Source organism: Rhopalosiphum maidis, chromosome 1 (assembly GCF_003676215.2).
Source record: "Rhopalosiphum maidis isolate BTI-1 chromosome 1, ASM367621v3, whole genome shotgun sequence".
Classification (NCBI taxonomy): Eukaryota; Metazoa; Arthropoda; class Insecta; order Hemiptera; family Aphididae; genus Rhopalosiphum; species Rhopalosiphum maidis.
Genome location: NC_040877.1, coordinates 34,362,802 through 34,375,572, shown reverse-complemented (window position 1 = coordinate 34,375,572; position 12,771 = coordinate 34,362,802). Strand labels below are relative to the sequence as shown.

Sequence of the window (12,771 nt, the reverse complement as noted above, 5' to 3'; positions counted from 1 at the left end):
CGAAATGTATGTATTCAGTTTAAATAAAAATCAAATATAAAACACTATTTAATGTTATATTGCTTTTGTAATATTTTGAAACGTTTAAAATCTTGCTTTTTAAGTAAAATTCGATCATTTTTAATGATTATTACAATAAATTTGTAATTATAAACCACTTATTTAATTATGTCATATATGTTTTCATTGCAGTTATAAATTGTAAACAATTTTTCGTTTTTATACAGTCATGTTGTTTCTTATTAATAAAAATTGAGAACAAATTATTTAAAAAAAGTATTTGAACATGTATCATTACAAATATTTAAAAAAATATATCCTTTACAACTTATTAATGTCTAGTCGTCAATGAGGGAAATTGATATTATAAATATTATAAATTATATTAGGTAGGCTTATATAGCTAATTAATGTGAAAAATGCATTATAAAGTCTGATTATTTGAATATTCTAAATTGTAGATTTGTGTGTTTTAATACTAAAAATTATTTAACTATATAGATTATTATCATAAATATGAAATTCTATAGTACCTACGTGTATCATTTGCAGTGACTCACGCTACAAAATATTACGATGTACCATATACGAAGAACCTAGGAAAAAAATCTCTACGCTTCAATTTTTTAAAAATTAATTACAAAATTATTTATAATTAATTAAAAACATATCGATTTTAATAAAAACAATATATCGTTTATAAAACCAAACAAACCAATGTCAAAACTCACAATACATATTCTTAAAATTAAAATTTTTATAAATGATATTATATTTTGTTTTATTTAAATCTATATGTTTTTAATTAATTATAAATAATTTTGTATTTAACTTAAGTCTAGAAAATAAATTTATTAACTATTATAATTATTGAATTTATTATTATTATAATCATTATTATTTTTATAATTTGACGTTTCAATCATTCAAAACTAAAAGTTTAGGTATGTTTTTTCCTTGGTTCTTCGTCGGTGGTTTTTTTCCAGCGATTTTTTTCCCCGTGGATTTTTATTCCGATTACCATATTACCATAATATATAATGTCTACAAACATTTTTAAATTTTTAAAATAAATATTAATTATATAAAATATATCGGACTTTTTGTCCGACTATAAAAATTGAACCCGGACTTTTTGTCCCCAGACTTTTAGACCGTTTACCGTGGGGTACTCAGCCTCAAAAAGATTGATGCTATACTATATAAGTATACTATTAATAGCACGGCTAATAGCTGTAGATAATCTATTATACCTACCAGTGCCTAACCGTACCCAGGATTTTTTTTCGGGGGGGGGGGCTTAAACATTCGTACTTAACTTTATAGGAAAATAGGAAATAATTTAAAAACATATATATACACATACTATTTAAAATAAAAGATTTCAGGGTGGGCTTAAGCCCAAAAGCCCCTCCCCCTGGATACGGCACTGATACCTACTATAGATTCTATAGAATAGACTATAATTATTACTATAGCCGCGATCATATAACGTCATATAATAGTATATAATATGTTCATGGGCCGATGATCAGTCCGTGATTAACAGTAATTGAGTAATAGCCCGCGCAAGATGGATATATATCCACCTTGAGCCCGTGGTAATCAATAATCCGTGAATTGTGAATCATACAACATAGAAGCATACTAAAGTACGATTATGATAACAAGTAATGCCCTATGAAACCGTTATCAATACGATAAACAATTTAAAAAAAACACATGTTATTTGAACAATCAACATCGCAATTCGCGAATGATTTGAAAAATAAATAGTACTTAGGACTAATGAACAATAAATAATAATTGTTCGGCTAAAGTGCTCAACAGTCATTAATGTTCATATAGTTCTCAATTTATAATGTTTAATATATTTGCTCTTGATGATCGGACTTAATGACTCGTGACATTTAGATCAATTCGCTATCGTTATTCAGTTGCCGATCATAAACACAGATCAGAAGACGTTTGAAGAAATTTTAATTTTAATTAAAACAAAATATAAACATAAAATAAATACAAATAAATCGACGAAGTAAATATATTTATTAATTATTTTAATTGTTGTACCAATGTTAAAAACTATTCATAACTTATCAATATGTTTAAAAAGAAAATATTTTCTTATAATAGGTTCAGTGGCGTGGCGAGCATATTTAAAACCCTCAGTAAAGTATTTAAACAATGACCCACCCACTATACCCCCTACAACAAAATTTATAATCTAAAAATGTATGGTAGTTTAGAATTTTCATAGGCCATCAACAATTTAATATAAAAAAATATATTGTGTTAATTAACTATATTTTCATTCACACAAATTTTAATTTTTAAGCTCAACATAAACTTCAACTGCTAAGCAATTGCATTAGATAAACATTGTTTACCACGCCACTGAATTTGTTTAACGTTTACTAAACATTTTGTGTTAGATTTATGATCAAGACAATGGATCACTTACAACAAGGTTGGTTCACTGAGTCCGATACATGGCCAGGTGCTGGACTTTCATTGCAAGTAGAAGAAGTACTTCATAAAGAAAAATCCCCGTACCAAGATATCATGGTATTGCAAACGTAAGTATTTGTGTGGTTACATGGCAGATTGTTTAAAATTCAAAACTATTGATGAACGTATTTACTTCATTTTTTTGACAGCAAATCATTTGGAAAAGCTTTAATTTTGGATAATATAATTCAATGCACAGAATTTGATGAGTTTACATACCAAGAGATGATAAGTTTCTTGCCCCTTTGTAGCCATCCTAATCCAGAAAGAGTTTTGGTGGTAGGTGGTGGTGATGGAGGTGTTGCACGTGAAGCTGTAAAACATCCAAAAGTTCTTAGTGTTGATGTTGTTGAAATTGATGAACGAGTAGTGAAACTTTCAGAACAATATTTACCATTTATGGCTTGTGGTTTTAAACACAATAAGGTGACACTGCATATTGAAGATGGGTTTGAGTTTATGAAAAACAATATCCAACAGTTTGATGTCATCATTACAGACTCTTCAGACCCCGTTGGTAAGTACTTTTAGAGAATAAAAATTTTATTTTAATAAGTTATGATATTATTTAAATTAATTTGTTCAAGGTCCAAATGAGTCATTATTTCAGAAAACTTATATTGAGTCACTGAAAAGATCTTTAAGACCTGGTGGTATTATATGTTCCCAAGTCGGATCAATTTGGATTAAAGAAGATCAGGATACAATGATCAGATTGTCCAAAGATTGTTCAGCAAACTTTAAAAAGGTTTCTCTAGCCACTATATCTATCCCATCTTACCCGACTGGAAACATCAGTTTCATTTTAGCTACAGACAATGAGGTTAGAAATAATTACCCATAATATTTGGTATATTATTATTTATTAATTGAATCATTGTTTATTTCTCATGTTATTTCAGCTAGTAAACTTCAGAGTACCAGCATATAGCTTCACACTAGAAGAACTTAATAAGTATAAACTAAAGCATTATTCTCCAGATGTACATTCTGCTTCATTTAGTATTCCTAGATTTGCTCGTATGGCTATTCCACATCTTAATTGTTAATATTATTATATTCTTTCAGTATTACCACATTTATGGGCATAATTTTGTCCAATGTCACCATATTGTTAGATTCGCAATTAAATTACCTATTTAAAATAATTTAATATTTATTACTCAACAAATTGTATTAAATTGTAGATTTTAGTACGTTTAATTGCATGTTATTCTATTTTATGTCCTAACTACATGTGATCAATCTTAACTATGTATTATTAAATTAATTGATTCTCATAGGTTAGTATTAATAATATTGAATTACAAAATGGATAATAATAAAAAATAAAAAGTTGAAATTTTATTTTATGTGTTATAAATGTTATAATAGTTTAAATTTTTCATTATTTTGTTAGTCATTGTTATATCACATGTACTTGCTTGTTATCACCCCATCATCAAGTCTTACATTAAAATGTTTTACCAGGCATCAGTAAGTTGACAATATTTAGTATAAAAATTTGATATTCATGATCAATATTTCTCTAAACTATGTAACAATCTTACCAGACTTATGATAAATGACTTGTTTATTGAAAAAAGATAAATATTCCTTATAATATTTTAAATTATATTTTATTATATAATAATTGTACTTGCTTTTTTGCTATAATATTCTATGTATGCAGTTTCAATTCAAATATTTACGCATCTTAAAAACATTTTTAAGATTAACTTATTTTGAAAATTGTTAAAAACAAATTTTAATGAAAAATGTACTGTGACATTCAATTTTTACAATAAAAGAATATTATTAAAACAAATAAAATAAATGATTATGATCGAGAAATTAAAATAATAGAAAATAATTTTATTGTTTTTATTTGTGTAATATTATGATATATTAATATACAACTGTGCTATTCTTAGTTGAAAACAAATTTTAATATTAAATATTATTTAGTAATAACCTTTTATTTAAAAGTTTTGTTTGCTATTATTTATCATCAAATTTTAACTTCCCTGTTAAATTATCTGTTTAGTGATTTATGTTACTATTCCCCGGTGAAATATTTAACCAATTGTTTTTAGAGATCTGGCCACAGATAAAAGCAATAGATGAGTGTAAGACTTTAAACTGTAAATAATAGTGAGTTTGAGGTAGTAAATTATTTAACTTCTATATTCTATAAAAATATAAATTGTATTGTGTATACTATTAGATCCTTCTAACAGTTCTAACTTTGACCAAAATAATTAAGTCAATTGTATTACTGATATTACGTACTCATAACTTATAAGTTCTAGCCTCTATACCAAGGCCCATGAGTCAATTAATTGAGTACTCTTTAGAAAATAATAATTTAACTAACAGTAGAATGTTTCAAGTTTCTATGAACTATGATTAATAGGTACTTATTTTGAATTACAACAAAAAGTTAGTTGTGATTGTAATGAAATAGGTATAAAAACAAGTACCTATGAAACATAATTATTATTCTCGTATTATTACCTATTTTATTAGTTACAAATTACAATAAGTGAATCTATTCAAAAATATTCACATAAAGTAAAAATTAAAATGATTAGGCACTGATATAGGTAATTGTTTTATGAATATGATCATATAAAGTGGTTGTAGTAAGTAAAAAAATGGATGGCCCAAATAACAGGGTAAGAGCCCAAAAAAAATATTCTATAGGTATGCCACTGTTTATAAAATATATGATTATATTAGGTATTTTTATGATACTTATATTTATATAATAAAACAATACATTTATAGAACAGCAGATCTGTCCCATTGTTTTTAAATTGACGCCAACCACTCAAAGTATTTTAATCACCTATCCCAAATACATTTTTGGTTTTCTTGATATTACCTATATATTTTTATTGGGGTTCCATTTTGTCGAGCAATTTTTATTTTACAATAGGATACTGAACTACTTCGGAGTAGGTAGGTACTTAGTAATATAGACTTATAGGTACTATTGAGTTTAGACTAGGCAGCATTGTAGTTACCTACTTTACTATAACACCGCATTAAAATATTTTAAAATAACACACCCAAATGGACAAACGTATTATGCAAAATTTCCCAAACACAGTGCAATTTTTACAAATTCGCCTAAATGCAAACCGTCGTATTTGAGTACCTATTCTTACAGTAAATACTTGATATCTACCTACCTATTAGTAATTATAAATTGACAAAATTATTAATTTGTTGATACAATGATTACCTATGTATTGTGTTTAAATTAATTTAATTTGATATTTATTTATTTTATGACTTAGTTTTAAGAGAATAAATAACCAATATGTATGGAATGAATTCAAATCTTAATTATTTATGTGGCATATCTTCAACGAACTAACATACCTAAAGGCTAAAAGACTATACATATGCCTACATGCAAGTTACAGCTATGAGACATAGACTCTTACTTATATCATACTTATATATAGTTATGCATAAATATTCAAGAACATGAATTCTAGTCTAGCATAGAATATGATTCATTTCGATAACTATTTAACTCAAGATTATTTTAAATATATTTTGTTTGTTGTCAATGACAACCAAAAGTGTACCTAAACAATCAATGAATTCTTTTTGTACTTCCAACAGTTCTAACGCCATAGGCAACAAACTTTTTCGATATAAAAGTACTTTTATGCCAACATTCTTTATTATTCTCATCAGCCTAAATATGGAAATTGTTTATGTCGGACACCGAAATCCTAGTAATCGTGCGCTTTTAATATCCAACAAAGAATGGAAAAGATTAGGAAAAATTTTAACAAAAAAAATGGACGAGGAGGAATCGGTAGAGGCCAGCAAACGACTGAAAGAAATGCGTCGAGAAACGTCAAAAAAAATGGTAGATGGTTGGGACAACACAGAACTGGTTAGTCAAAAGTGATGGTTCAATATTTTCAATAATATAGATGTATAGCGACTAGCAGCTATGCCAAGTACACACTACATGCTAATATACTATATTGATATTAAGACCAATGGCTATGTATTTAAAATAACATTAATGCGTGTATATAGAACAAAACCAAAAAACTTTTGGAACAAAAACGAAAGGCACTTTCTGAATTGGAAGTTAAACGGCAGCAGAGGGATGAGGAGATGAAGAGAGAAGCACTAGACGCTAGGAACAGGATCATCGAGAAAGCGTGCAAATTAAAATTTGAAGAAAGAGATGCGACGAAAACATTCTATAGAGCTTTGCTACATTCTGAAGTTATTATAATGCTTGATGATCATTACCGTATTACTAAAACCAAACGTAGCGTAGGCATAATTGCATTGTATGCTAGTGATCGCCTCGATTTTTCAGGTGTTTAAAGAGAGGGCTATACAACTTAAGTTTAACGCGGCTGAGAGAGAGAAAAGGATGCGTAAGGATTTCGAGACGGCTCAAGAACAAAATAAGGAAGCGGAACGGTACAGAAAACACCGAGCGGACGAAAAACAAAAAAGCAGTGAACTAAAAAAATCAAAAGCCAAAATTTTGTTAAAAGAGTTATGTAATTTGGCAGGCTATTGACCGAGTCTCATAGTAAAATTAACAATATGTAAATAAATTGCAGGCTGAAGGATCGTGGGGATAAGAGAAACGAAGAACAGATTGCGTCCCGGGAGTCTGGTAAGGTAGAATTACAAAAAATCGCCGAAGAAATCGAGGAAGCTCGAGAAAAGGCCGCTGCCGAGGTGTGAACTAAGCATTAATAAGATGTTATATTATTACAATTTTTCATCGAATGTCTATGTGAATTGTTTACAATAATATTTTTTACCGGTGTACTGGTGACTTATATTTTAGGCACGGGTAGCGAAGGAAAAATTGCAAAAGGATATAGCGGACAACCGCACAATGATAACCAAACAAGACGACGTCCGCGAGACGGTAGAATGGGAAGAGGAAATGGTCACTACCATCATGGCAGAGACAAAAAAGACTTTAGCTAGAGCGCGGAGACTAAAAGAAATAGAAGTAATTATGTATTATCGTATTAAGATGATATATTGTAGTCGACTATATCCAGTGGTTAAAGCTCGTGGCTTGAACGACGGGACGGTCGCAACCTCTAAAAAAATAAATGGAATTAAGAAAATTAATTGTATAGGTACTTACTTCTACCTTTTTAAAAAATAATTTTTATTTAAACTGCAATTTTTGAATATTATAATATAACGTGACTAGGTTATAACTTATAATACATTTTCTCATTTGCGAACATTAAATTTGTTTCGCTCAGATATGGGTAACTACGCATGCACATTGCACATACGATGAACAGCGTTTGGAGTGTTTGGACCATAGACATATAAACTAGTTTTTAAGTCTATGGTTTGGACGACCGATAGTGTTGTCCGACCGTCCGAGCTTTCTGATAGTAGGTAGATTATAATTTATAAGCGTAGGTGCTGCAATCGCGTACCTACGAGAGCGAGGGTACGTTTAAACTGCGATTTTATACGCGGGTTTTGGACGACCGGCAACGTCGTCCGTGACATTGTATCTATACTTATATATTTCATATTTTCATTTATATTTTGTGCTGCGACCTGCAACTATAGCAACCATTACTCATTAGTAGAGTACGAATTTTGAAGGCATTTGCCTTTTTTTCTATTGTTCTAAAACGAAGTTATGTCAGCTAAAAATTCGATTTATACTACTATACTACTATGCACGACATTTTATTTTGCTTTTTTTGCGTTTTTTGTATATTTATGATTTTTTGGGATTTTTGGGCTTTTATGGGCATTTTGGGCATTTTTTCAAAAAATGTTCTAAATAAACGTATTTAAAATGTTAATTTTTATTATTTTTTATTATTAAACTCGGAGAAGCAGGCTTGTAAATAAGATTATTATAATACCATTTTTTTTAAATAATTTTTATAAACTAATAAATAATTTTTATACTTTTTTTATGATAACTTTTTTTTAAAAACCTATTTTTAATGCTTTTTTTAAAGCTTTTTTGAAAGATTTAGAAAGCTTTAGTGCTTTTTTTTAGTTTTTTATTACTTTAAAATCCGTGCTCTAATTATTATACTATGTTTAAGATACTTTGATAGATAAAATTTTAAGTTTTAAAGTAATAATATGTGTATTATATGTTTTATTTTATTATATAATTTAACAATTTGTTATACCTACGACTTGGGGTATTAAGCTGCACCTCCACCAGCAGCATCCACGGGCCTCGAGCCACAAAACTGATCAATGATCATATTTAAATGCGACGTTTTTCGAATGAAAGAATCTAGAAGCATCTATACGTAGGTAGGTATAGCGTATAAGCGTATTATGTTCAAATATACATAATGAGACAGGACTACAGGAGACTACTATACGTAATACGTATACAGACGAACTTAATGTTATATATCATCTCTGTCGCCTATATACAATATAATCTTCTTACACTCTCTTTATAAATGTCTAATTATATATTTTATTATACAAATCAAAATTTTCCTTTTCGGGCTCTAATTAACACGTAGGTATGTTTTATGTTATTCTACGTAACTGTTTACAAACAATAATATGAACAATAATTACCATTAACTAAAGTTTGATTTTATTCTGTTTGGACAGTTGGCAGAAGTTAAACAATTGGCGCTAGAGGAGATGAGGATGAGATCGGCAGCTTGGCCAACAAAGCAAAATGGGTGGGCAGAATCTGACGTGCAGGACGCCATAGAAATGCAGGAAAAACGGTTAGAAAATGTCGTGCAACAGCATGCGCTGCAAGTCCAAACAAATATGGAAAATAATCTTCCATCAACGCATTCATTTTATGTTCCTCTGCCATATATAGCAGTATTGGAAGATAATTTCAATTATTCATTGCTTTTATGCACAAATACAATACTATGCACGACACATAAATTCTGTATATTTTACAATTTCCTTCAGCCTAGCAGTGGCGTACTCACGGGGGGGGGGCATAGGGTTTGAACCCATATTTTTGATTTTACTACTTTAGAATATAGATAGAATAATAATTTTGATAATGCCTATTACATGCACAAAATTTACAATTTTGTATCTGTTTATATATTATTATATATTTCAATGATTTTCTGCCTTCTGGTGGTGCAAAACATACCTTTGCACCACCACATTTAAGATGTGGTGGTGTAAGTGCTGCAAATGCAGCACCCAGTTTATGCCACTGGCGTTCTATATACTATATACTAAATAAACTAGTATCCGTATATGGATAGCTAAGTACTTTTTACATTTAAATTTAGATATCACATTATAGCCATTTGCTTTAACCGCATTTACTGCAGAATAGATGAAATAGTGCTTTAATTATAGATGTTTTTCTTTTTGCTTTGCTTTTCTTTATTTTAGTTAGACATGTTAGAATGTAATGCACCTGTTGAAGTTGGACCAATAAATGATATAAGTTTCTTTATAAATCGAAGCTTGTCTGATATTGAAAAAAACATAGTGAGTGCATTTGTCACTGATAAGTTTAATAACATATTATTTTAAAAATTTTTATTTAAAAAAATTAAATAAATTAAAAACCTGTGTAATTTAATTTAAGTTACTTAATGTACATAACATTTTTTATGGTTTTAAATAACTTATGGATACCACCAGTAAATTATGATTTTCCTATATTAAAAATGTACTCTAAAAGAAACCTGAAATCTGTCAAATTATTTTATAGCCATCTTAATGTAAGATCTATAAAGAAGATCTTTTTATGATGTGATGCTAATGAAAATATAATTTTTTTAAATAGTACAACATTTAAAATTAGTTTGACTACGGGGGGTGTGGGGGTAGAGCCCCCACTTTTGTATTCTAGTACATTTTCAGAGTCCCCCCCATTTAAAATTCCTGAGAACACCACTACAGCATAGTATAGTACCTGTCACCAGTGTATGATATACACAGTACATCTGATTTTATTAAGATCCTATTTAATCATTTTTGCAATAATCATTATTAACAAATTTCAATAAGTTCAAATTATTATATTAAGCCATATAGTATCAATAATTTCTTGCAATCTATTTATAAGAACATTTTCTTACCTTGAGGTGGTTGCAGGTTTTCACGAATTGTAAATAGGTAAACTATACCTTCCCAAGAAAATCTATTTTTAATTCACGTGTATACAACATTTTAAGACTCGTTCTATTATACCTACCATTTAAAATTATTAGTTTTATCTAAATATGATAGGTAGGTTTAGACATCTTTTTCCAAATGCAGCTATCCACCTATACAATCAGTTTTTTTGTTTTTGGTACTCATCGTCCACCAACTGCAGGTATCGAGAAGGTGATCGCAAAAAGAGAGAGCTGGCCAATAGGAGAATAGAACATGTAAAGATCGGCAACCAACTATGGGAAGAGGAGATCTGTAGGCGACGAGAGCGATTGGAACAGGACCTTCAATCTGAGATGAACAGACGCGAGCGCGAAAAAAAGTTGTTGACTGAGTATGTAGACCTGCGTGGGCAAATACAAATGAAAAACGCTAAACAGTTTCGGGAACAGCTCGATAAACAATGTGTGAGTATTTTTGTTAATGATCTTACTTTATTTTTCTTTCTTTTCAACTTTTTATGTTTTATTTTTTTATATAATATGCTAGTTTAGCCATTATTGTAACGTTGCGTTTTCATACCTCTCTTTTTCGTGAACCAAGCTTAATATATATATATATATTATATGGTACCTAAGTTATATAACGTTTACAAAATATCTATCAAGTTGGCATTGACACATGCTATGTCTAGTATCAAAACTTTGCTATATTTTGCATTTTTGGTCAATGATTTTGTTAGACTATTTATGAATTTTGGTAGAGAATTCCGAGCCCCTAAACTTGGTAAATCCATAGACAAACTGAATAGTTTTTATTTGTAGATGTACCGACTGGTACCATCAAGGCGGCATTCGCGGCAACATTTTTTTAATATTATTCACGTTCAGGAACTTGGCTCACCAACTTTACCTAATAGACTCCAAATTCCAAAAATATTGAATGATTACCTATCAAATAATAACAAATCAGCAAAGTTTTCTTATATATATATATTGAATCGAGTCCAACACTTAATTTTTTATATTTAAATACAACTTACAAATAGGCAATAGTCCTTAATTTTAGTTATATAAAATTTATCATAAATATTTTAATAATTTTTTATTTTATAAAAATGTTTAATAAGATTTAAGTAAAAATAAAATCGTAGTAATAGTATGTAATACTGTATTACTTATACAGTGTAACCTCTAAATACCGGACACACTTGTTTGCTGACATTTTGTCCGTTATTTGGAGACCGCCGAATCCGATATTTAGAGGGAGAAATATAATATTAGAGAAATAAAAAATTGATTTATTTATTTAAAGTTATTTATACATATACATAGGTACATAATAAATTTAATTTATTTTTATTTTAATTATTTTTATGTATTTTAAAAATGCAAAGGTAAAAAGATAAAAAAAAAAATGATAATATTAAAATTAAAATATATTAAAAAAATCAGTTACTTTAGATTGTTTTGTATTCAGACGCGAAGTCATTTCGTATGTTAATACATTTTCTAGTTCCACAAAGCTACAATAGAACATGGAAATAATTAAAATTCCATAAAAGTGTCTGTTATTTAGAGGTTTTCTTCTAGAAAAGTAGTGAAAATGTCCCCATTCCCCAAAAAATATCCGTTATTAAGTGGTGTTAAGGGAGGTTTCACTGTAGATTTTAAAAAAAATTGATTGAGTTTTTTTTTTCTTTAATAACTTAAACAATGTGATAACTATATTTTTATTGTTGTTTTGGAGTAGAATGATAAAAGGATCACATTATTGGCCAATAGACAGGCTGATATAGATCGTCACAAAGCATTTGAACGCCAATGGCACAGAGAAGATGAAGAATTCCTCGAGTATGCTAAAAATGTGATTGAGAAAAAGAAATTAGTTGGCAATCCAGTCATGCCACTACTAAAAACAATGAAAGTCAGTATTAATAGATATTTGAAATATGTTAAAAAAAAAATATTCAATTTTTAGGATTATCTAGAAAAAAATAACTTGTGCATGGATAAAGACAATAAGATATCAAAAAAAACTCCAAAAGGTCCAATCTATACATCAAGAATCATACACCATATTAAATAATGAATAAAAAAAAATATGTATTGAAAAATACCAATTGTAAAAATATATATAAAACATTAAATAGAAGGCACATTTTTCAAGTCTTTT

General features: G+C 28.7%; 2 protein-coding genes across 2 annotated transcripts; both read left to right on the top strand.

Moving 5' to 3' along the window:
- The first annotated feature begins 1,730 nt into the window (after positions 1–1,730).
- On the top strand, positions 1,731–3,771 carry LOC113548064 (spermidine synthase-like). Its single transcript, XM_026948723.1, has 5 exons — positions 1,731–2,035; positions 2,433–2,576; positions 2,658–3,025; positions 3,096–3,331; positions 3,411–3,771. Exons 2-5 carry the CDS (start codon positions 2,437–2,439, stop codon positions 3,555–3,557), a joined length of 891 nt encoding a protein of 296 aa, XP_026804524.1. The 5' UTR covers positions 1,731–2,035; positions 2,433–2,436; the 3' UTR covers positions 3,558–3,771.
- Positions 3,772–6,208: 2,437 nt separating this feature from the next.
- LOC113549511 (coiled-coil domain-containing protein 173-like) lies at positions 6,209–12,733 on the top strand. The gene is made up of 9 exons (XM_026950848.1): positions 6,209–6,406; positions 6,556–6,750; positions 6,848–7,032; positions 7,101–7,221; positions 7,334–7,504; positions 9,121–9,242; positions 10,820–11,063; positions 12,349–12,522; positions 12,577–12,733. The coding sequence occupies exons 1-9, from the start codon at positions 6,209–6,211 to the stop codon at positions 12,682–12,684; spliced, it is 1,518 nt and encodes a 505-aa protein (XP_026806649.1). The 3' UTR covers positions 12,685–12,733.
- The last annotated feature ends 38 nt before the right edge of the window (positions 12,734–12,771 follow it).